Below are 23,186 nucleotides of genomic sequence, written 5' to 3'. Positions count from 1 at the left end.
ATTTGGGTGGGAATGTGGAACTGGAATGGAGCCCTTCACAGGAGGGGGTGGAAAAGCAAGACCACAACAGGGGTTATTTCTACCACAGATCATCACAGGGCAGCAAAAACCAGGAGTACCAACAGGAGCAAGGGTGGGTGAAACGGGATCACACAGAGTAGGAGTTGTTTGGAGTTCCCATCCGCCGTCTCCTGGCACAGGCTGAGTGACCACAAAGCAGATGGCTGGAGGGACGTCCCATCACTCTCCCTGTGCCAGGGGACTTCCAACAGGGCTGGTGGGGACAGCCCACAGCCACACACAGTCTCTGAGCAAACCCAGGAGGAGCTGGCAGGGGACACAGGCTCAGAGCATCACCTCCAGCCTCCCTCCTTGGGACTTTCTGCTCTCCAGAAATGCCAAACCCTTCACACTCTCCCCCACCGCAGGGCTGGACTCCACCAACCGCAGCCCTTAGTCACACCTAAAGTTTCTTTCTGGGAAACAGCTGGGCTTGTTCCTGGCTGCCTGACCCCAAGTGACCTCCTTCTCCAGCCCCATCTGCAAGCAGAGTGGTACCCAAAGTGCTACAAACCTCTCCAGCCCAAACTCATCCCAGTGTGATGCACTGCCCTGGCTGGACAAAGCCAGCTGGGGGCTGGGGAATGCAGAATTTGGCTTTGAGCACCAAGTTGGCCAGAAGGGAAGGACAGGAGATGAGCAAAGACCTCTCAGCAAGTGCTGTTTGCCTCTTCCCTGCCTTTGCTGAGTGCACAGCACCCTCACATCAGAAATAGCCCCAGCAGCTCAGTTCACAGCTCAGCCTTGGCCTCTGATGTAATTCCATTTTACTCTCTTCCTTAGGTCACCACTAAACTCAACTCCAAGTCCACAACCACCACAGAAATTCTTTCACAAAGGCACATCACTGCTCAGCTGTAGCAGGGCACCTTCTCCACCCTTCAGCAAGGAGCTCCAGGGAGAAGCCTCACACTCCCCCTGACACATAAACCCAGCACCATCTCTCATTTTCCATTTACATCACTAGAACACACCACAGCCCATTCTGAAGTCTTCTGCCTCACCCACTGACACACATTAAATACACAAGATTTGCCTGCCTTTTATCCAGAATCAGCCAACCTTGCTGAGGGATATTAATTCAGCTTTTCTGATATTTAAATTTAGCTTTTCCCTTTGTGTGATTTCAGGCAACTTCATGCCATGAATAAATCAGCATTATTGTCTCACATGCTCAAGGGGAGTGGGAAGCATCTATTGCTCCCTGCAAAGGCTCCCCCACATCCACAGGAACAAAACAAAGAGGTGTGGGGTCAGCTCCAGAGGGCTGCATGGAATAAGCTCTTTCCATACCTCCTCTTTCCTCAGCCTGCTATAAATACGTATTACAGCTCGCTCAGCCAAGGAGTAACAAAGCAAGGAAAATTAGGACAAAGAGGATTACCCAAGAGTTATTTCCCCTTTAAAATTTTTTATACAAAGGCCTGATGTTAATTGAGTATTCCTGGTGACAAGAAGGCTGGGAGAAACTTAGCCCAGAAGTGTCAGCTTTTGGAACTAAATCTCAGGGGATTTTATTGTGTTGCAAGTGCCTTTCCCTGGGGCTTTTCCCTCAAAGCCCTCCAAGGCTTGGCATCCATCAGTGTTTTCCTACCAGGAGCCCATGGACAGCACAGGGCTCTGCTGGAAATGGGGAAGCTGTGGTCACTCATCCACTGTTCACCAAATATCTGGACAAATCCAGCCCCAGGCTGCAGGCAGAGCCCTGTGGGGTGCGTGGGAACCCATGGATCTTTTAATAGACTGACTGGAATCCTCCGGCACCCGCCTCCACCAGGTGAAGCAAACATGAAAACATTTTAATTCAGAATGGGCTCTGAGAGTGAAGCCAGGGGACGCCAGGAAAGACGGGAAGTGACTTATCCATGAAATATGAAGTATTGTTCAACCAGGAACACTCTCAGGACACGGCTGATCTGCCAGGGCTCTGCAGGACACGCTCAGCCCCACAGATCCCCCACTCTGCAGAGGCTCCTGGCACACTCCTGGCATCCAAAGTGTAGGCAGCAACCTGCTGCAGCACAGCCCTCACTTCCTAGGAACAGGGGAGCACCTGTTTTGTCTTGATTGGGATGATTCCCTGATTAAATGCATCAAACACACCTCCTGCAGGCACTGGTGTGGTGGATGCCACATTTCTAACCAGGCTTTCAAAACCCCAACTCACTTATTGAGGTGAGCAAGACAGTGGGGCTTATCTTGCATCAAATAAAATCCCTCTGGCTTACTATAATCTCTTTTTTCTTGTAATTATTTTTTGATTATTATCAGGTTCTCCAATGTGTCAGATTTTCTGCCTGCCTTTTTCTATGAGATTTTTCTGTCAGGCTCTGGCAGTGACTAGGGAGCTGGAGTGATGGAGAGCAGGGTGCTGATAGACAAGCTGGAATCACAGAATTATTGCTCAAGTTGCCTCTTTCTCCCTTTAATTTATCACTAAATACTCGATGTAATTTTTCCTGACTTCTTAAGGCAGCTGGTCAGACAGAGTCCGCTGCCAGCCATATCATAGTTTTGGAACAAGGTAAAAATTAAAAATAAAATAATTAAAAAAGATTTTCCCCTCCATAGAGAGGGGTAATTGGAGCAGCTGGTTGTCCTGGGTCAGAGGGTATTGGGCAAAGTCTGGTGAGTGCTGACAGCTCAAGTGCTCCCATATGGGGACAGGGAAGGGCAGCAAAGAGAGACCAGAGGCATCTCTGTGCTCTGAAGCATCACACAGGACCTAAACACCACTTCTAAAGCCTGTTACAAAGCTTAAAAGAACATCAGGCAGCGGTCATTGGTGCAAAGCAGCAAAGGAAAATGAGCCACACAGGTTTTCTGTGCATCCTGTGGGAACCTGGAACCCACTCTGCAGTTTTGGGGTCTCTGCCACCAGCCCCTCAAGCTCTGTATTCCCATTTATTTCTCACCTGCTCCACAAGAGCTGGATTTTCATAAAAACACACGAATAAAGAAAGCTTGCCCAGCAACCTGCAGAAAATGGGTCAAGCCCTCGTAGAGAAACCATCACCATCTCAATAGGGACTGGCACTCCTTGCTGTTCCCAGATACTGAGCTTGAAAATACCTCAGGGCTGACTTTTCTGACTGCCCACAGACCTCCCCAGAAATAAATGACTGCCCGTGTGAGCAGCCCAAACTCAGCTCAGAAAGTTTTACGATGGGCTGAGCCTCCTGTGAAGCATCACCAAGGCAGCTCTTCATTGTAATACAGCTGGGAGGAAATGGCCAAAATGTTCACTGAAGAAATTCAAAAGTTTTCCAAGAACAAAATAAGAGGGAAAACAAAGATAGAATTTAATATGCCGCCCACAACTGCCTGGAAAGCTCAGTCATTCAGTTATTGGAGTTGCTCACAGGGAAAGGGGGGAATCCAAGGCTGAAAAGGCAGGAGGGAGCAGTGGTCACTTATCTTTCCAGAGGGTAAGGGATGGGGGGAGCACTGCTCACAGATAAAAGCTCATGTTTCATGTTTTTATCAGTGCTGTGCTGCAAGCCTGAGATTACCAGGGATGGAGGAGGAGCACAAATCTTAAAAGCAACACAAAACTTGATTTTAAAAATGAAATAAATAACATACAAAAAAGGAAAAGCAGACACAAACCCCTCTGAGCCCCCCCTAGAAGGGTGTGTGTGTGTGTGTGTCCAGCCCCTGTGGGCAGCTCTGCCTCCCGCAGTCCCGGCAGGAAGCACCTTGGCAGCCACCCCGGCCCCAGCCCCGGCGCAGGAAGGGCAGAGCCATTTCTCACTGACAAAGGAAAACGAGTCCCAGCCCTCCCCTCCGGAACCAGGCAGGCAGAGGCTGCTCCACCTGCTCCTCTGGCACATTTCAGAACCAGGCATCACCTCCTGACATGGCCACGGCAGCACATCCTCCCCCTCTCCATCCAGGAAACGTTTTGGCTCACCCCAAACTCTCTCTCAGAGGAAACCCCAACGTGGGGCAAACAAAATTGCACAGGTCGTCCACAAATTTAGTAGGATTTGGACTTAATTGCCACCTTGGCCACATCCCAAAGCTGCACACCCAGCTCAGCTATCATCCCAGGAGTCTCTGTCCTAAATAACACCACAGCAGCAGCTGAGGGTGGATCTTCCCACCAACAGCTCCAGACTCTTCTTTTTCAACCAACTTCCCGTGTCCAAGGCTCATCCTGCCATTACTGCCATGGAATGTGGGACAGGGGGACAGAGGGAAAGGGGGACAGAGGATCAAGCTCAGTGAGGTCACTTACCACCAAATACAGCATGGTGTACAGGGAGAAGGACGCGTGCCCAGAGAAGAAGGATTTCCTGCAAAACAAAGCAGGTGCTCAGAACCAGTCAATATAATCCTCAATATTATAACTGTCCCTGTAATATGGTGACATGCCTGTGGCATCTGAGGGTGCCAGACCAGAGGAACTCACAACCCCCAACTCTCTGGGTTATAAAACCTCCGTTATCCGCCCTGCTTGCTGGTGAGGCAGAAAGGGAACGGATGGACAGGATGCTTGCATTGTTTGGCCCTTCCTGGCCTGCTCATGGGGCAGCAGTTATTTCCAGGATAATCCAATAACTCATCATCTCGCCTCAAATAACCGGGAAACCCGAAAGAAATGAGAAGAGAGCAACTTCTCCAGTTGTTTCATTGCAGCATGAGGAATGTGCCCTTGGAAAAGTCAAAACTGGGCATCTGATGGATGTGAAAGAGCTCCAGTGGGAAGCACTGGCAGCCCTGCCTGTGTGGTGGAGCTTTTCCTGATGACAAGCTCTGCTCTGCCACACAGGACAGCTCAGGCTGCTCACCATGAGCTCAGCTCTGGGGGTGAATTCCCACACAGAGCAGCAGCTCAGGGAAACAATAGTGTAGGAGTAAAGAGAAAGGAAAAGAAGTATTATTCAGCTGGGTGCCACACTTCCCAAGGGAAACTGCTGCTCGCTGGAAAACAGATTTATGGCCTTCGCAGAAAAAGCAGCATTTCACAGAATCCTAGAATGGTTTGTGTGGCAAAGGAACATCAAAGACTAACTCATTCCACCCTCTGCTATGGGTAGGGACAGCTTTAACTAGAGCAGGTTGTTTAGATCCCCATCTAAGATGGCCTTCTAGGGATGGGACATCTATCCATAGCTTCTCTGGGCAATCTGTTCCAGTGCCTCACCACCCTCACGGGGAAGAATTTCATTCCAATATCCAAACTAATCCCATTCTCAGCTTCAGATTCGAATGGAGCAAAACCCTAGACACATTTTAGCAGCAGCACCCCTTGGCTTTGGTGCCAGGGGCTCTCACCTGGCTTCCTGCACCCTGCTGTCACTTCCCCTGCAGGTGTAGTTCTGGATGTAAACTCCCTTGGCGCAGTTGATGGTGGAGAAATCCAGGTCGCAGACGGCCAGGAAGTGTGGCCGCAAGCGTCCGACGGACACTTTGGCAATGTCTGTGAAGGACTGGCTGATGGCACAGCCAAAAACAAAGCAGCCCACTTGCTTGTAGAGAGCTGCCACGTAGGGGTTCTGGATGAAGGAGCGGGATTTCTCCTTCAGGTAGTGGACGCGGTAGAGCTCTCCCGTGATAATCTGTGAGGGTAGCACAGCAGAGGGGTCAGAGAGCAGGGAAAAAGCTCTGCAAAAGTCAGGGGTGGGTGTGAGTGCAGCAGGGCTGAGCCAGCCCTGGGATCTCAAACCAGGAATCTGCTTCTGTGGTGAGGATGGGAAAGCCGTGGCCCAATTGTCTCTCCATCCTCCCCCCTCCTCCCTCCCAGTGCTCGGAATGTTGCTTACGGAAAAACCCAATAAACAAAACAGAAAAGGGAAGATTTTGGGTTAGCACTTTGGCATATCTTTACAAAAGCGAAATAACACCCCAGCGTAGTGGGAAAAGAAAATTGACATAAACCAGATAAAGAATTAGTGTGTGTTGGGAAGGAGAGGCCAGACGCACTACCCTCTTATCAAACTGATTTGGGAGGAAAATAAACCCACAGCCTGCTTATCTTCCTCTCCTAAAATCATTAACACAACAGTTGGAGAAACAGCCCCAAATTTTTCAGATTCTGGCCCAAAACTTGGTGCCAGCAGGCTCAATCCAGAGCTTTAAAGGCCTCCATAAAGTCCAGCTATTTTGTGGGCATTTCAAGGGGTATTGCTATTACATGGCAGCAGATTATGTTTTCCTTGTGTCAGGAGTGCTGAGGTTTGACAATACAGCCATAAATCACTGTCAGGGAGCAGAGGATCCAACTTCTCACACTCATGACTCTTAAAAGGCAGGTTAATGAAAATCAGGCTGTGAAATGAAGTCCAAATGTCTCACCTCTCCCAAAGAGCCAAAGGTTTAAATTGTTCTCTGTCACGCTACACACCTAAATTTTAAGCTCCAGATTTACAGCTTTAGGATTTCATTCATTACTCCAAATGTTTTTATACCTGAGTAATAAATCGAGGCAGAAGTTTTGGTTGAATTTTTTTTTTTTTTGGATGCCCCCTTGTTCCTGCCTCTCTGTAGTCATGGGGACTGTGATATGTAAAATTAACTGTCAGGAAAAATGCCTTCATGTTAATCCCTTTCTGGAGCAGCCAGCAATATTCCTCCCAGCATGGCAGCCTGCCAGCCATAGGCAGGAGACGAGGCTCCCCTGCCTACCTTTTTTAAAAGCTTGGCACAACCTTTGGAAACTAATAAACTGGAAAAGTATGGCAATTAGACTAAGAAGAGTTGAAGCTGTATCATTGTTTGAACTCACTCGAACCAGGGCTTGGAAAAACAAAGGTTGACCTAAGGCAGCTGAAACTGCAGCTAAGCAGGCTTTATCAAAGAGAGATACAACTGTAATAACAGAAAATAAATACCAAACTAGAGCAGGCTCTTCTACCATGCACAGAAATGCTTTGGGTGGCTCCACCACCATTTGGGGTTTACACATCAACAGCTGAGATTTCCTCTCGGAAATCTGGTAGTGACCAAGGCTTGTTTAGGGGGCTGCAGCATTTTTATCCTCACAGTCCCCAAAGACCATGGTTTATCTCCACTTTGAACCACTTTCCAGCACAAGCTGCCAGCTGGGAAATCCACTGGAGTGAGGCCTGCAGAGGGAGGTTGTCCTGGATGGACACAGAGGCTTCTGCACAAGGGCAGATCCACTCCCCAAAGCCTGAATTCACAAGAAGGGGTGCTCTGAGGCTCAAAACTCATGGCTTTCACAGAGGAAAGAGCAGACAGATTAAGGATGATATCTGACACTGGGAGATGTGCCATTACTGGAAACTCACAAGCAGCTCCATGCAAACCTGAGGCTCTTGGCTTGGCGAAAGGCATGTGACCATTTTAAACAGGGACCAACAAAAGTCTGGGGATTAATATTTTTCTCTCACTGTTGGTGGTCTGGGTAATTGCACACATGTAGCAGACTGTAAATTGGAGCCTTCATTCCCTCACTAAAGTGCTGCTGGGTACCCAGGAATCCTCCCCAGTTAGTGAAAGCCATGGATCAACTTAATGAGAAGATAAAAATTGGGTAAACTTGGTTTTTTGGCAGTGCTGTCCCAGATAAAGCAGGACGGTGAAAAACTAATGCAGCACAGATGTGCACAGACTGGAAGGACATCCTGAAAAGAAAACAAGTTTTAAAGATATCAAGCTCTTCTCATGACTTGCACTCCTGGCGAGCCATCCACATGGGACTTGAGCCATTCCCAGGTGATGGGCACAATTCCCTGGCACACATATTTTAAAAAGTTGGTCACTAGAGAGGAGCCAACATCAAACTTTTCTGTCTGTGAAATGCTTTTTGCAGACTTGCAGTTGTCAAGTCCATTTTATTGTCATTATAAAGTATCACCAGCAATCCAAGTAGCTGTAATTACTTCTAGAGCTCTTCTAGCCACTTGCTTTTGGTGTAACATTCTCTGTGCTAATCACTCTGCAGCACATCACCTTCAACTGTAAAACAGCCAGCTAATCCAGGTGTGTAACTTAGATCACCTAGCAAATTAATTTTATTTAGCCCTTCAAGACCTATCAGTGTGGGGACACAGTCCCATAGCAGTGGCACCCCTACAAGGCTCAGGAAGAGGAATGTCACCTTCCCCTGGCCACCCAAGGGACTACCAACATCACATCAACCACCTTCTATCAAGAGGAGAAGTCAGGAGAGAGGTGAGAGTGCAGAGCCCAGGGGCATGAACCTCCCCAGTGTCATCTGCATGGAAATTTGCCTGAAGTCAGTAAATACACAGACATTAAAACCAAATGCATAATCCTCTCCCATCCTGATGGAAGCAAAGGTCTCACCTCTGCCCAGTTTACTTAACAAACTCTCTGGGTGTCCTCGAGCCACTTAAAACATGACCTGGACCTTTTTACCCCAGGCCTGACTGCCCGTGACGCCACGTAAAGCGAGGGAGTGAAAATTTGGCTGCTCCCTCCCAAAAGCCAGCTCCCTGGAAGTCCTCACAACCACTGCCCTGCCTTCCAAAGGCAAACGATGCGAGCGAAAGGAGCGGAGTCAGAGCTCTGTGGATTTGGAAGGAATTCCTATTATGCTACAGTAATTCTGGTATCTGAGTTACATCTGAAAAAAGGAGGTCAGGCTGACTTGAATTTTCCACGCAGGCTGCCACAGCACAGAAATCTGTTGCTTCAGTTCCTCGTTAGCCACTTGTGTCACTCAACAGCAAATAACTGAGCTTTTGAATTTACCTTATTAAGTTACATTTGTTGTGGGCACAGTGAAACCGGGGCAGAAACATCCAATTCTTTGGGGATTTTCCTTCTCTTTTAATTGACCTGCTATTTTCGTGGTAGAGAGTTGATGGATCACACAGGCAGCTGATTATGTTTCCATTTTCTGTTCCAACTCCTGCATTTGCCACTGCCTCATTAGGGATCAGAAGCACACTCTGCATGGAGCTGGCGTTCCGATAGCTCCGGCAGTAATGCGAAAATGAGAGGCTTTTTCATTTCATTTTTTATGGCTTTTCCACACTCAGGGGTCATTCACCTGCAGGGGGAAATTCTGCTGTGTTTATAGAGTTGGGGGCCTGGCACCTTTTGGGCTTGTTTTGGGGAGAGAGGGGGCAGAGGGGCAGGGCAATTTTGGAGACCTGCTTTGCTGAGTGTGTGTATGTGGTCAGGGAATGATGGAGAGATGAGGAAATGATGGAGATATTCACATCACAAAGCAGCAAGGCTGAGGATACTGGGAGTATTTTGGGGTACCACCAAAGCAGGCACTGTGCCATCCTATAATATCCATTGCTCATGACTTTCCATTTGTGAGGAAAGCTGAAAGGGGAACAAGTGCCCCTGACCTCTCCATCTCCATCCCTCCCAGCTGAAGGGGCAAGAGGAAGGTGGTACCTCTGGGAAAGCATCTGAGCTGTTCTGGCAGCAGGTGAGAAGGAAAATGTAGGTACTTTTCAAAGTGGAATGTCATCTTAGCTGGAAGTGTTTAAGCAACAACCAGGACACAGCTCTTGTCTTCTGCCCCTAGACCAGGCACAGGTGGGCATCAGGAGGCTCAACTCATGGACTGAGTTCAGCTTTTTGGCTGACAAATGAAGCTCTGGCCATGCAATCACTTCCTAGCACAGCTCTAGAAAAACTGGCAGAAGGAAAATGAAGAGGCATTGGGAAGGTGGGACATTAACTACATTTTACAGTGAGGACTCTGGGAATATGCTCCCCAAGGAAGGTTTTAATTGTCTTTTAAAAACAGCTGTAACATGCAATCTCTTAAAAACCTAATGCTAACCTGTTAAATTTTCCAGGCACTGGTTACCTGAAAAGATGTATCCCTTCTTTGTTTTTTAAACCTTATAAAACAGGCAAATACCACAAGTTATTTGAATAGGGACAAACCATGCCAAGTCTGTCTGTACTGACACTCAAGCGTTCTTGCCTCTACTCTGAACTCCTACTGGAGGGTGAAAAAGTTCTTGTGCAGCTCACAGACTTGCCCAAACAGCTTCGGGCCTGTTTACAGGCTTCAAGAGTAAATCTCATTCCTCTCATTACAAGCTTTCATTTGTAAATGTTTTCAACTCAGCCCTTACAAAAGTCAAACAATTGCAGAGGAGATGCAGTCAAACAAATGCAGAGGAGATGCGCACCCCCGGTCGGTATCTGGCAGCATTAGCAGGACAGAGAGGTGCCAAAAAAACCCCTCCTGGGACAGAGGAGGAGGTTCTGGAGGTGGCACTTACCGCCAGGATGGCGATGAGGATGCCCGCAGCACACAGCACCGCGTCGTTGATGGTCTCCACGTTCTTCTGCGGGTACCTGATGCTGTCGTCGTCGCAGTAGAAGCCCCTCTGGTAGGGCTGGATTGTGCTTGTCTCGATGATGAGGAAAGGCAACCCGGCTACAAGGAAGGGGAGACAACGACCAAAGCCATCAGCAATACAGGCAAAACCAAGCAGCTCATCAAAAAAACCCCCCAAGATTCAACTAGAAAACCCCACGCATCACCGTTCCTGGTGCTTTTCTTTCCATACCGCTATCTTTCCAAAGGGAATAGCATTGGGATTTGTTTTTCCAAGCTGGCCTTGCAGGGAAAAAAAGCATCTCCTCTGTTATGGTTATCAGATGTCTGCTCAGCCTGGTTCCAGTTAAACCCTGTGTGCTGCAAATATTAACTTACAGGAACAGACCCCTGGAGCAATCCCTCTGCAAAAGGCCATGAAAACCAATCTGGCACTTTTCTCCAGGGAGGGCCCGATGCTGTTCCCAGTGTGCCGGGCAGAGCAGCCCGGGGCTGTGCAAACAAACACGGCAGGATCGAGTATCTGCAGGGCTTCTCTCCTACCTGGCTAGCCCAGCTACTCTCCATTCCCATCACTTCCCTGCCTCTGGAGCTTTCCTTGGCTCACTTCTCTTTGTATTTATAGAGAACATTGACACTTTTCTGCAGGTGTTTGTACCTGCTAATGCATCAACCGTGTGCTTTGAGCACCTGTGGGACACTCCTCCATCCAAGGACCAGAGCATCCATAAAAGCTGATGAACTCCCATCAGAGCCTGTTCACCTTCAGTCACAATAAAGCCACGTGAAATCTGGGCTTTAAATGTTGTCTGTGAACCCTCTGTGCAGGATTCCTGTGTCAGTACAGCTTGGCTGGATCTTTGCACCAGGCAGGGAGCAGATCTGCTCAAGAATGTGTGTCAGGACACACAGCATGGAGGGGAAATTGTGGCATGTCCATAACTCCAAACCTTTTAAAAGTTTTTCAGACAAATACAGCACTGCCTCAAACCTAGAAGGGTGTTTCCCAGCCACAATGTCACCTTGGGCAGGGCACCTTCCTTCCCTTTGCCTCAGTTTCCCCATCCATCCTTGCTGTTAAGCCCATATCAAGAGGAGCACTACATCCCCACAAAACCAAGCCCCAAATTCCCTGAAACCCACGTTCAGAGTAAATCACAAGCCACAAGGTACAGGAAACCCTCCTCCCACTTGCAGAGCGAAACCCAGGTAAGGGGAAAAACAAATGAACAGTGGTTCCAGCTGTCCTTGGGCCAAGACAACAGGTCTCACACCCAGATCCTACAGAAGGCATTAGGGAATACCTGTCGACCACTAACTCGCTTAAGTATCTGTGGGTTTGTTTACACAGCTAGCAGTCAAAGACATCAGAGGGTTTTTCCTTTTAAAATGAATAAAAATAATAAATAAAAAAAAAAATTAAGCACTGTTGGGTCTGACCCAAAGTTGTCCACAGCACATTTGTAGTGAACACCATCTGCTAGATGTGAGCAGCACCATCCACGTTGTTCAGAAGTGTCATCAAAATAATGTTCCCCATGTTCTCCACATGAACCACTCTCTGGATTTCACTTTGCGCAATCCACTTTGGCTCCTTCTCCTGTATGTTAATGGGTTTGCCTAAGCCAGGATTACTACAGGGTTTTGTTAGTCCTGAGGAAAAACTCCACCACCTGTGAGCAGGAACAACACATACTGAAGTAAAATTTTCAGGTACCCAACAGTGGTTAGTCCATTGTTCAGAACCCCTTTCAGATCCTCTCAAAAACTCTGGACAAATGGGTTAATTGCAAGTTCTGGTCCCCGAGTTGCTTGGCAAGGCGGGACAGTTTCCACCACACGTGTGAACCAGTGAGGAACAGTTTCAGAACTGCCCGCCCAGCTCGGATTTGGTAAATAAAACCGGACATCTCGCGCGAATCCAGCTGATCCTCATCCCACCATTTAACCGTTTTGATGCCCGGCCAGCTTGGCCCCAGAAGCCTGGCTCTGGTGCCAGCAATCCTGTTTTAATGGGCCACTTAAAAAATCCTTAGGTGTCCCCTGTGAGGAATGGCAAGGGGAGAAGAGCTCGCGAATGTCGCTGGGTTGAACTTGGGGAGCAGACACACCACGGGGTTACGTGGCTCATTGTTATTCCTCCAGTTCCTCTTGTTAATGGCTTTCACATGACAGGTCTGTAAAACACATGTTCCCACAGACAATAAAATACATCTGAAAGCTAAAACCGGCCCTAAAAAAAAAAAAAAAAAAAAAAAAAAAAAAAAAAAAAAAAAATCGGGAAAAAGAATAAAAAAAAAAAAAAGAGAGACAATGGTGTTCCTATATATTCTGTGAACCCAGGAGTAATAAAGATTTGTTTCTCCTTCATTCATTGAGCAGCATGGGGTAGTATTTCCGTGTTTCAATTATATGTACACTTGCCACAGCTATAATAAGAGTGTAAGTGACCTATATGGGACGCATTTTCATAAAGCACATAGGCAGAGTTTGGAAAATCCAATGGGTTTGTTTTCTCTCCTACAAACTTGTGGTTTAGTGGGATATTGCCAATCAAGCCTTGATATTTTTCCAGCAAAACACTAACCTCAGATTCCCTTTTTTTTTTTTTTTTTCCCTTCCCTGTTTTTTAACATGAGAAACATAAACACACTCCCTATAACTGAATGCATATTACTTAGAAGACATAACATGCCCTGGATTTTGACGGTTGGGCAAGAGGCTGCTCTTTCACCGAAGGAATGGAAGACCCCACCCCATGGAAAGCAATAAATTGTGCTCAAGATGGCTCTTCTTCCACGAGGTTATTTCTTGGAGGATGGGTTGTCTGGGGGACTAGGTCACCACCCACATTTTTTTTTGGCAAGGGGGTAAAGCACGGAGAAAGCTGTAGTGGTGCCAAAAGGCTGCCAGAGCATGGGCTTTGCAGAAAAAACACTACAGAGAGAAGTCTGGGAGAAGACAGAAAATTAAATGCAGAGAGAGATGCCTTTGGGATCCCTCAAACAAAACACCACAGAGACATTATTCACACTAGGAGATCTGCCTGAGGCAAAAGGATCCAGAAGTGGGGTTACAGCCCACACACCTTGGAAATGGAAGGCAAGCAGAGTAGAGCTGTACTATGAGATGGAACATTTAACCTCATCACCCCTCCTGCCCCAGTCTGCCTCTCTGAGTCAGCATTTTAACAGGGGAATTCAGATTCTGCATCCCTGGCTGCAGTGGTTTGGATCTACAGATTCAACAGCTGGACCCCATAAAGGTGTTAAGCCTTGGACCTCCACCACTTCCCATCCCTACACGCAGTACCACACTATTCAGGATGCAAGAGGTTCATTTCAGGAAACAGTGACTTGCACTGAAGTGGAATGACAGATGTAGAGGGCAGCCAAAAAAATTACACTGATTTTGGGGATGTTCACTCTTCTCCAAAACTGGTATTATCTGGTCATTCTGTCTGTGGGTACAACTCACCTGTGTGTGCACACTGACTGCAAAATCTTTAGGAATGCTGCAGAAGGGCCTCACATCCTCCCTAATACTGGTATCTCCATGCTGAGTAATGACACAGAAGCCTGTGCACCATGTCCTAAAGCATGGACACAACACTGGCACATCCAAAGGGACCTGTGCAACCAGAGAAGGGCTGCTTATCTCACGGGAAACTAAAGCATAAAACAAAGGGATTTGCTTCTTCCAATGCAATAAAGGTAAACAGTGCTGAAATTACCTTTTGACTTGTAACATCCCTCACAAGGTGAAGGAAAAGTTTCTTTTGCTGGTACGATGGGGATTTTTTTGCTCTAATAAAAAAGAAGAAAATCCCAACCACAAGCTTTCATCCAGCTATGCTGTAGGAGATTAAACAGGGCTCCAAACCATAATAAAATTCTCTGGGGGCCTGATCTTGCCCCATCCAAAAGGAGCAGGTGTGGACACTGAGGAATTGTGTGAGGCACTGCGGGATGCTGTGGGGCTGGACATTGAGGAATGATGTTGCTTTTGTTGGGAGGAAGTCCAAGTGACTTGGTGACCTCTAACTGCTGGTGTCCTGCGCTAAGGTATTTCAGGGCAGGGTTTACATTTATTTGTCTTTCCATTTAATAAAGCCCATCGAGTTTGGAAATCTAGCACCAAGGAAAAAGTATTCCTTTCTTTGGTCAGCACCTTTATTAAGAGGCAGTTAATAGGCAATAATCCTGGGAAGGCTGGCAGCTTGAAAGCTAAAACCCCACCACCAAGCCTAAACAAAACCCCCGTGTACTCTCTGACCAGCTTGAAATGTGCATAAAAATCAAAGGCAGGAGAAAAAAAGGGCTCTGTGTTGGGTACAGCACTTTGAGTCTCAGGGTCTTTGAAAAGTTAACACTTCGGCAGATTTAATGGAGGGAAAAAAAATTAAAAAGGGGATAAGCTTTCATTGGCCACTCATCAAAAAGTGGAAGGAGAGGTAGGCAAGAGGCATTTGTGCAGTGATCCACCCAGGCCACTCTCATCTTCCCAGCCCAACCTTTGCACCAAATTAAGCACTATCACTACTTTTTCCTTTTTAAACTTCTGGGTTTTATATAGTTTAGGTTTGTTTGGGGTTTTTTTTCCCATTAAATCGCTGTTCTTTAACCCTGCAGGTTAGTAGGATGTTGCTGGCTGTCTCAACAAAGCAATGGTAATTTCTAACAAGTATTCCATGATGCTTTGGCCTGCCACTGTCCAGGCCCTGGGTGTTCTTAGGGTTTCACTAGATTAGACATCTACCTAAATAAGTGAAAACGACCATTAATTAATTTGGCAGGGCTGAGTGGGGTATCTAATTCCTTACTCAAGCCAGACTCTGTAAATATTTGGGTACCTACAAGAGACAGGCTTTCTATTTGAAGTACTTAGTGGCTGATCTTGGGTACATATAGACCTTATTTGGTTTACAATATTTGTACATATTTAAAAATGCATATAAACTAGATTAGCCTACGGTAGGCTTTTACTGGGGCTTTAAAAGTTGGCTTCCCAAGGCTTTCAGAGGAGAATTGCAGCACTGCAAGGCCAGCCTTGGCAACTGCTGCAAGAGCGAGCAACTCTTGAAGCCAACTTACACTGTAGATGTATAAATATATATAAAAATATATAAATAAGATTTAATAACCCAAAGGATAGAAGGATTTCCACATTTCTGCCATATCAGGCATGTGCTGTCAATCAAAACAGAGCCCAGCTGTGTACCAGCACTGGGTGTAACTGAAGGAATGGTAGGAATATGGTCAGCTAAAAAAATAATTTTAAGGGACCAGATCCTCAGCCCAGTATCAGCCAAAATAAGGATCCCACTTCAGACTGGATCAAGCTATTAAATTCAGATTTTTAAAGGTCTTGAAAGTATCAGTGATGTGCCTCCATCCCAATGTTTTTTTGACTGAATCTGGATATTTGAGGACCTCATATTCACTAGGACCAGGAGACAACTGGGAAAACCATCAGCTCTGCTATTTCATTACCTGTACAGTCTTACTTGTTCTTCACCTTGATTCCAGCAGTCCAGCAGACTGATCTGTGCATCTGCCTGTATTTTGGAAACACATCTAATATCTGTGTTTGCAAAACAGATTCCCATTCAGCTCGATTACAGTTCCACTGCTCTCAGCTACACAGACACATGAGGAGAGAAAATTCTCCACACAAACAAACCCTAGACTTTACTGTAAAACAGGTACCTGCTTTAGAGTACTAAAGAACCTATTAGCAAGGATCAGTATATATTGCATTCCTCTGATTTGACCTGTTTGGGAAAGTCTTTGGGCACAATAGGTTGATCTCCACCCAAAAAGAAAAAGGCAAAAAAAAGAAATTTAAAAATTAGTTACTTTTCCACTTGCTGCAGGTTTGTTCATGTAACTCCCATGAACATTTGCCCCCTCTATGTTAATTTGTCTGGCATCCTTCCTATGAAGAGAGTGACGTTTTTGTTGTCTGTTTTCTTATTTTTATTTTTCAGCTAAATTGTAATAACTTCAAAGCAAACCTCACCATTTTAGGTCCACCAGATGCTACAGATTCCAAAAGACTTCCTAGTGGCAGACAGAAGTTCATTCTGACTTAGATGATATTTTCTGGGTTCTTATTTTTTTGGGGTTTGTTTCTATGTTTTTAGTATGAACTGGTTAATCAGGAACATGGGGCAAAACATCTTCTCCTGCCTGTTAGTGCAATAGCAGACAAGAAGAAAGCAAAAAAATATTTATTTTCTGCATGGACAATCCTATAATATTGATGACCCCAGGCTGCAGAGGTATTTGAGAAGTGCCTTGAAAAGAAACCAAAGGTTATGTCAGAAGTGACAGCTGTCTCTACCTGCTGCCCAAACCCACCCCTGGAAGTGTTCAAGGCCAGGTTGGATGGGACTTCAAGTAACCTGGTCTAGTGGAAAGTGTCCCTGTCTATGAAAAAGACAAGCTTTAAAGTCCCTTCCAACCCAAATCATTCCATAATTTCATGATACTCATCCTGTGTGGTTAATACTCCCCTGTGCAACCTGGAGCGTATTTATTAACCCAGCCATCCTGGGAGGGTATTATTACAAAAAAGTTCTTGGTCACAGATACTTTAAGCCAAATGCCAAATTATCCTCTTGCACTGCAAATTCCTCTGGATTTGAAACCAAGAGTAGAAATACTTCCTCATGTGGCTGGAGCACAACGTGCCAGCCTCACACTCCAAGAGCTGCAGAAGAACAGGAATGCTGCCACTGGTTTTTTTGGGAGAAAAAGTGCTTTTAGCGAGTAGCTGTCACCTATTTTCAAAGATAAGGACCATATACAAAGGAAGAAAGAGAAGGGAATTCTGCAAAGGGTGTTAAGTTGTTTTCCATGGGAGTTTGGCATGAGCTGATGCATTAAAAAACTTTATATTAAAATGCACATTTATTTTCAATACCTCAGAATGCATTAATAAGGACAAAAGGTCTTATCCAAGCCACAATATGTAACTCCATATAAAATTCTGCATTTGTGGAGTAAAACAGATTTAAACCAGACTGGCCAACCAGCAAATTTGGAGAGGGTGAATATAAAAGACATTACCAACAGGAACCCAGAGCTCCAGCTCCAGCCAAACTTTATGGAAACAAAGCCATCATTTCACATTGCCTACAGCAAGGGGCAAAATGCAACACCCATGAAAACTCCAAAGTGTCAACACCTTTTGAGGCACCTCTGCACATCCATGTGCTTTGGAAGTCTCACAGATATGACAAGCCCAACCTAGGATGACCCAGCTTGAAGAGAGGGGGAAAAATTATAAAAAATAAAGATGTGCCTGTGGACTCTGCAATGGTGAAGGCAAACAGCTGGTGTGAAGAACACACTGTGGTGACTTTTATGTTTTCAATTACAAACGGAACGAGCAGGGTTTGCTCTGCTGGTCAGCAGGGTTTGGAAGGTTTGGAACAAGCCTCTCACCACCACTCCTCTGGGCTCTGCCTTCGAGGAAAGGCTCAGGCCATTGCCCAGCCCCAGCAACACTCAACACCCTGTTTTTTTGGGGGGGCAATGTAAGAGATTTTTGCCAAACCAATGGGTGACAAAGCAGTTGCTCCCCTGCGTCCCCGTCATCCCACTGGCTGGGTGAACACTAATATCACAACTCTGTTGTTCTCATACAGAACCACAGGATGACAAAAAAGGTTGGGTTTGATGGAAACTTAAAAATCACCCAGTTGCAACTCAAGCACAATCACCCACTAGATCAGGTTGCTCAGGTCCCCATCCAACCAATTCATCACCCTCTACTATAAAAAAATTTAAAAATTGTGAGCTGTAGGTGCTGTTTTAATACATGAAATAGGAAGCAAAAATTCTTTGTCTCAGCTTCTTGCCCCCAAACATCCTGACACAGAAGTCCTGGTTCCTCCTCTTTGCACAGACTCCCCAAACCATAACAAGAACAGGTAGAAATATAAAATTGCAGTCAATGTAATGCAGCCAACAGAATTCTATTATTTTTAACTCAGTAAAGACACAAAGAATATGAAGCAAAAATAAAGCCGGTTAGCCTAGTCAACATTAGGTCTCTTAAATAAAAATTCATCAAACTTTGTCACTGAACTTCCCAAACATCTTCCTGAGCACCGTGGCCAGGCAGTGCCACTGTAATTAAGCACGTTTTTGGGAGCAAGTGCCCCTGTGCAGGAGGCAGCAGAGCCCCTGGCCATAGCCCTGAGCCTGCCACCAGTAGCTTTTTGACCCAGTTCTGTCAATGTACCTATTGTAAATGCAAAATCCTTCTTCGGATTTGAAGCAGCAGCCACCTGCACAAATAAGGCTGGGTTATAACTCTGTAACCCAATACAAGCACTGGAAGCTTAAAAAGTTTGTATTCCAAAAAGCACTTCTGACCTCTTCCTTAAAAGTTCACTAATCACTTTTAATTCATAATTTATTTCCTCTTAATATACTTGCTTTATGTAATGCCTCCCCTTTCTCCACCCCCCCCTTCCTCTCCTCCTTTCTTTTTTCTGGAAGTTCCCCAGGAGAAAATGGTATTACACAACTCCCTTGATTAACTGGAAATGAAGCTTTTCCCCCTCGGTAGTCGTGATTCGGTAGAATTTCCAGGACATAAAGCACGGCCCAGAGTGCTGAAAGGCAGAGAGACGTGGGTGGAAGTGATCCAAAGGCCCTTAAAGTGATGGGGGTTGATCTTGGTGGTCCCCTGAGCAGGGCTCTGTAAGGCTTTGCCTATTTATCGATGGGTTAAAAAAAAGTGCAATGTTACCAGTCTTCTCATTCCTCTTTTATTTTGACTGCACAGGAGTGGCATCCTAATGTACAGCAATACATGATGTAACTGAGATTGTGCTGGTGATATTAAAAATAAATAAATAAAATTCATGCTCCTAATTAAAATAGCTTTGTCTTACAGAGAAAGAAGACTTTGCAGGGGGAGGAGGAGGTATGACAACAGCTGCTTTGGCCATGCTGACACCCCCCTGCCCACAGAAGTTTGTTACTTTAGTGGAAAGCAGTTGGGAATGGGGTATTTTGGAGGCAAGACATCAGCTGCAGTGACAGAGGTGCCCAGCCCATGCTGCACACAAGGACTTACCTACCCTGGCCCATCTGCTCCTGGATGAGACCTTGTGAATTATTTGTGCCCCTGAAAATCAAACAGGTTTTTATGGGGACAGCATGGTTCCATGCTGCACACCATCCTGGACTTCTGGGTGCTTTTATCCCTCTAAGAAACTGAAAATCCTGCAAAGCCAGTGTATCAGTAACACAGGAAACTTCACCACTGTGTTCCTCAAGGACAGGGCCAGGCAGAGTGGGCACAGCCACCTTGTCACCCCAGCCCCTTTCCCATGAACAGCCCAAACCTGCCCATTTTGCAGCCAGGTGACATCCCACAACCCTGTTTCTTTAAGGGACAGGATGAATTGGGCCACATCTGAATGGCACAGGCAAGGGCCAAGGCTCTATTCACACTGACTCAAGGGACACAACATGTACCATGCCTTTTAAAACCAAAAATGGAGAACTCCCAATTCCCATTTCCAGGCTCCTGCAACAATGCTGTGCCCTGCTGTCAAGGAACGTTTGAATAAATTGAGGAAAGAAGGTTAAAGGAGCCCAAGGGAATAGGAGTCCCTTTTTCTTTATTGCAGTTAATTTTGACAAAGGCTCTTCTGTTTCCTCTTCTCCCCCTCCTTTTATTTTTTTGGAAGGGCTTTGTGCCAAGCTGCATTATTCCTCTTCACCATGGTACTGCCATGAAACCCGCCTGGTATGTTTGCCTGAAAATCGCAGGTTTTCATGGAAATTGTTTTTATCTCAACAACTACTCCCTTTGTCACCTCAGACATGAAAAGAGGAGGAGAAGGGCTCAGGCTCAAATCCCATACCAGCAACAAAGCATCCATGAAAAAGCACCACGACCCTCCAAACCCAGCACCACGAAAACCTGCCCTCTCAACCCTCCAAAAACCCTTTTACCACCTCACTCAGAACAACAGCACAACTGCAAACCCATGAGAGGTGCAGTTCACAGCCTCAGTTTGCAACACTGAGGCTTGGGAAAAAAACCCCAAAAACCCAGCATCCCATTTCTGGGATTGTTCTGAAGTATTTTTTAAGTGGAAATAGTTTCTTTTCTTGCAGCCCATCGTGGCAACCGGAGCCCTCTGGCTCCTGTCAGCAAGGCAGGAGCTCCTCAGGGGTGTCCTCTATTTCCAGCCTATTTACTGCTCTGTTGAGAAAGAAGCCTATAGATGCTCCAGTTCTCAGATTTGGGACTTTGGAGGGACTGGGTTATTCAACAAACCAGCCCTTTCTAAACACTTGTCAAAGGAGTGATTTGATGCCTTTCAGTGCTCACCATACAAAACGCTGAAAGACCAGCGGACTTCAAAAGCCGCAGGAGCGGAGCTGGAGTTTGGCAGGAGTTCATTAGCTGCCTGTGTCCTTCTGTGTGTGGCTTGTAATTACATGCAGACCCGGTGCCAAATCCTCATCTAGTGAGGGGTACCAATTAACGTGCTGCTGGATGATTCACAGGTAGCTCACGTCGAGATTTATGTGCCCGGCGTGCTGAATAGCCCGTGCTTTTTTGTTATTAATATTATCATTATTATTATTTTTATTTTAAGCTGGCCTTTCTTCCCCCCCTTTTTTCAAGTTATCATATAAAAACAAGGTTTTGGCAGTAAAACTGGGATTGTCCAGCCTGTTCCCAGGGCCACACACTGGTGGGCTTGATCCTGCTGATGCTGTGTAGCAGGTCTGCAGAGAAATGCACATCCCTTGGAGCATGGATGGGCCATGGGCTTGCAAGTTAAACCACTACTGTGATTTCCCCTTTGTAAAAATCAGAGGTTTTCTGCTGCAAGGCGAAAAATTACAAAATTGAGGTACTATTTGCACTTCATGCTTGGCTTTCCTGCTGCTTGCACCCTCTTACTCCTACGGGTAGCAAAACAGTAACAGCAGAAGTTTTAAAAGCAACTGGGGGAGCTGAGGAAGCAGGTAACTAAAAGTGATAATTTATTTTTTGAAGGGGAAATGTACACAAAACTGAAACTCCTGTAGGAAAACATAACAGTTGTTAGTTTCTCTGACAAAAGATTAAAAAAGAAAACCCACAACAAAAAAGAGCCTTTCTTCTCTTACTTGAAATCTGCATCCCTTTGCCTCTCTTACTGGGGATCTGCATCCCTTTGCAGCCAGCTGGCTCCCAGTGAAGCCCTTGGCAATTAAAACCTTGGGAAGTCAAACACAACAGCATGGAAGTGAGCCTTTTGTCTTCCTGTTTTGTCATTCCTGTCTTGTGTTTGATCCCAAGATTTCTCAGGCTAGAGGGAAACCATGGGCCCAATGGAGCATCTTGGCACTGACTGGGCACAGGTCTTCTCCAAGCTCACTGGTTTGCCACTGCTGATGGTTTTCCCATGGAGACCCAGGCCTCATCTCCTCCTGCTTGACTTTCTGTTTTCCAAAAAAACCACTGCTCCTCAGCCCAGGGGGATAACAATTCCAGCAGGGCTGCAAGTACAACCCAACGCTCGCACCGCTTTATCCTCCTCTAATAAACCTTTCACTGCATTTGACACGATACAGGTCTTGTCCAGCCCATGAAAGCTTTCCTGCTTATCAGGAGAATTTTTAATCAACCAGCAGGGAAAACATGGCCTGACATTTTATTGCTTCCTTGTGCTTTGCTTTTTAGATGTTTCAGTTTCTTCCAGCTTGTACTCTTGCTAATCTCTTTAGCCAGGGATCAGTGGAAAGCCTCAAGTTTTCCATACCCAGCAGCTTCCTCTGGATCGTTTGGAGTCGGGGCAGGCAGAGGAGCGTGGGGACAGCGGGGGGTTTATGGTGGGATGGAGAAGAAGGCACCAAGCTCTCGATTCACTGCAGGTTCTGGAACAGGGTTTTGTCCTGGCCACAATTACAAAACAACAAACAACGTCTGTGGGGAAGGGTCATAAGAAGTTCAGCTTTCCTCTATTAAAACCATCTGGTGCCTATAAAAAACCCCAACTGGTTGGTTGGGGTGGTTGGTAGCACCTCCTCCCCGCTCGGCTCTTCCTGGCACCTCACGGGAACGCGGTGGCATCAGAGGTGTCACAGTGAGGGACAGGGCTGCCATGGGAACAGGGGGCCAGGCAGACACCCCCTCCACTCTGCATCCCTCCTGCTGCAAAGAAGGTGCCCCAGTATCCACCTCATTTCACTTCTTATCTGAGCCAGAACTTCTTTACGAGGTGCCTGTCCCCTCAGGAACGCCAGCTCCTGCCAGAGTGCCCCTGAGAGGGCTGAGCTTTCTGAGCAAAATAAAACATCCCTGTGAGGCCTGCGTGGGACCCTGCAAAGGGTTTCTCCAGGTCACAGTCACCAACGGGTCCCCCTCCAGCATCAACAGCGAGAGGCACCGCCAAACCTGCAGGGGGTGGGAACCTTTATTAAAAACAAAAAACCAAAACAACAAAAAACTCCCCCTAAACCTCTCCTTTGTTTCCAACAGAAATAAAAGAAAGAAGGGGTGAAAAAAAAAAAAAAAAAAGAAAAAAAGGGAAAGAAAGGAGAGGAGAGCTTAGAGCCAGGTCCCCAGCCTGTAACACAAAACCAGGCTGTGCTGGGAAACCTTACACCCCGCAGCATCCAGCTCATGTACTCCTGCTCCGCTCGCCGCCTCCCGGATGCTTCCCCAAGCCCAAACTGCCCTTGAGAGAAGCCAAGCCTCAGCCTCTGCTGAAAAGCCTCTTTGTTTGGATTCCCTTTCCAAATCAGCGTATCCTGAGATTGAACTCCCTTCCACCCCTCTGCAGGGCTTTTTAATGTTGGGATGCCTTTGGCAGCAGCCGGGTCTTGCCAGCAGGTTTGCGGTCCCG

The 23,186-nt window shown here is 46.5% G+C and overlaps 1 protein-coding gene across 1 annotated transcript in view; it reads right to left on the bottom strand.

Moving 5' to 3' along the window:
* Positions 1–23,186, bottom strand: part of PLPP3 (phospholipid phosphatase 3) — a 43,736-nt gene that overhangs the window by 7,913 nt on the left and 12,637 nt on the right. Inside the window, exons 2-4 of the mRNA XM_083867352.1 lie at positions 10,251–10,408; positions 5,341–5,624; positions 4,301–4,358 (exon numbers count right to left, since the gene is read on the bottom strand). Coding sequence (XP_083723478.1) covers positions 4,301–4,358; positions 5,341–5,624; positions 10,251–10,408 — 500 coding nt within the window. The remainder of the gene's footprint in view (positions 1–4,300; positions 4,359–5,340; positions 5,625–10,250; positions 10,409–23,186) is intronic.

This window comes from Zosterops lateralis (assembly GCF_965231275.1).
Source record: "Zosterops lateralis genome assembly, chromosome: 9".
In the NCBI taxonomy this organism is placed as follows: domain Eukaryota; kingdom Metazoa; phylum Chordata; class Aves; order Passeriformes; family Zosteropidae; genus Zosterops; species Zosterops lateralis.
The sequence above is the reverse complement of the archived record's forward strand: the minus strand, read 5'-3'. Positions and strand labels throughout refer to the sequence as shown.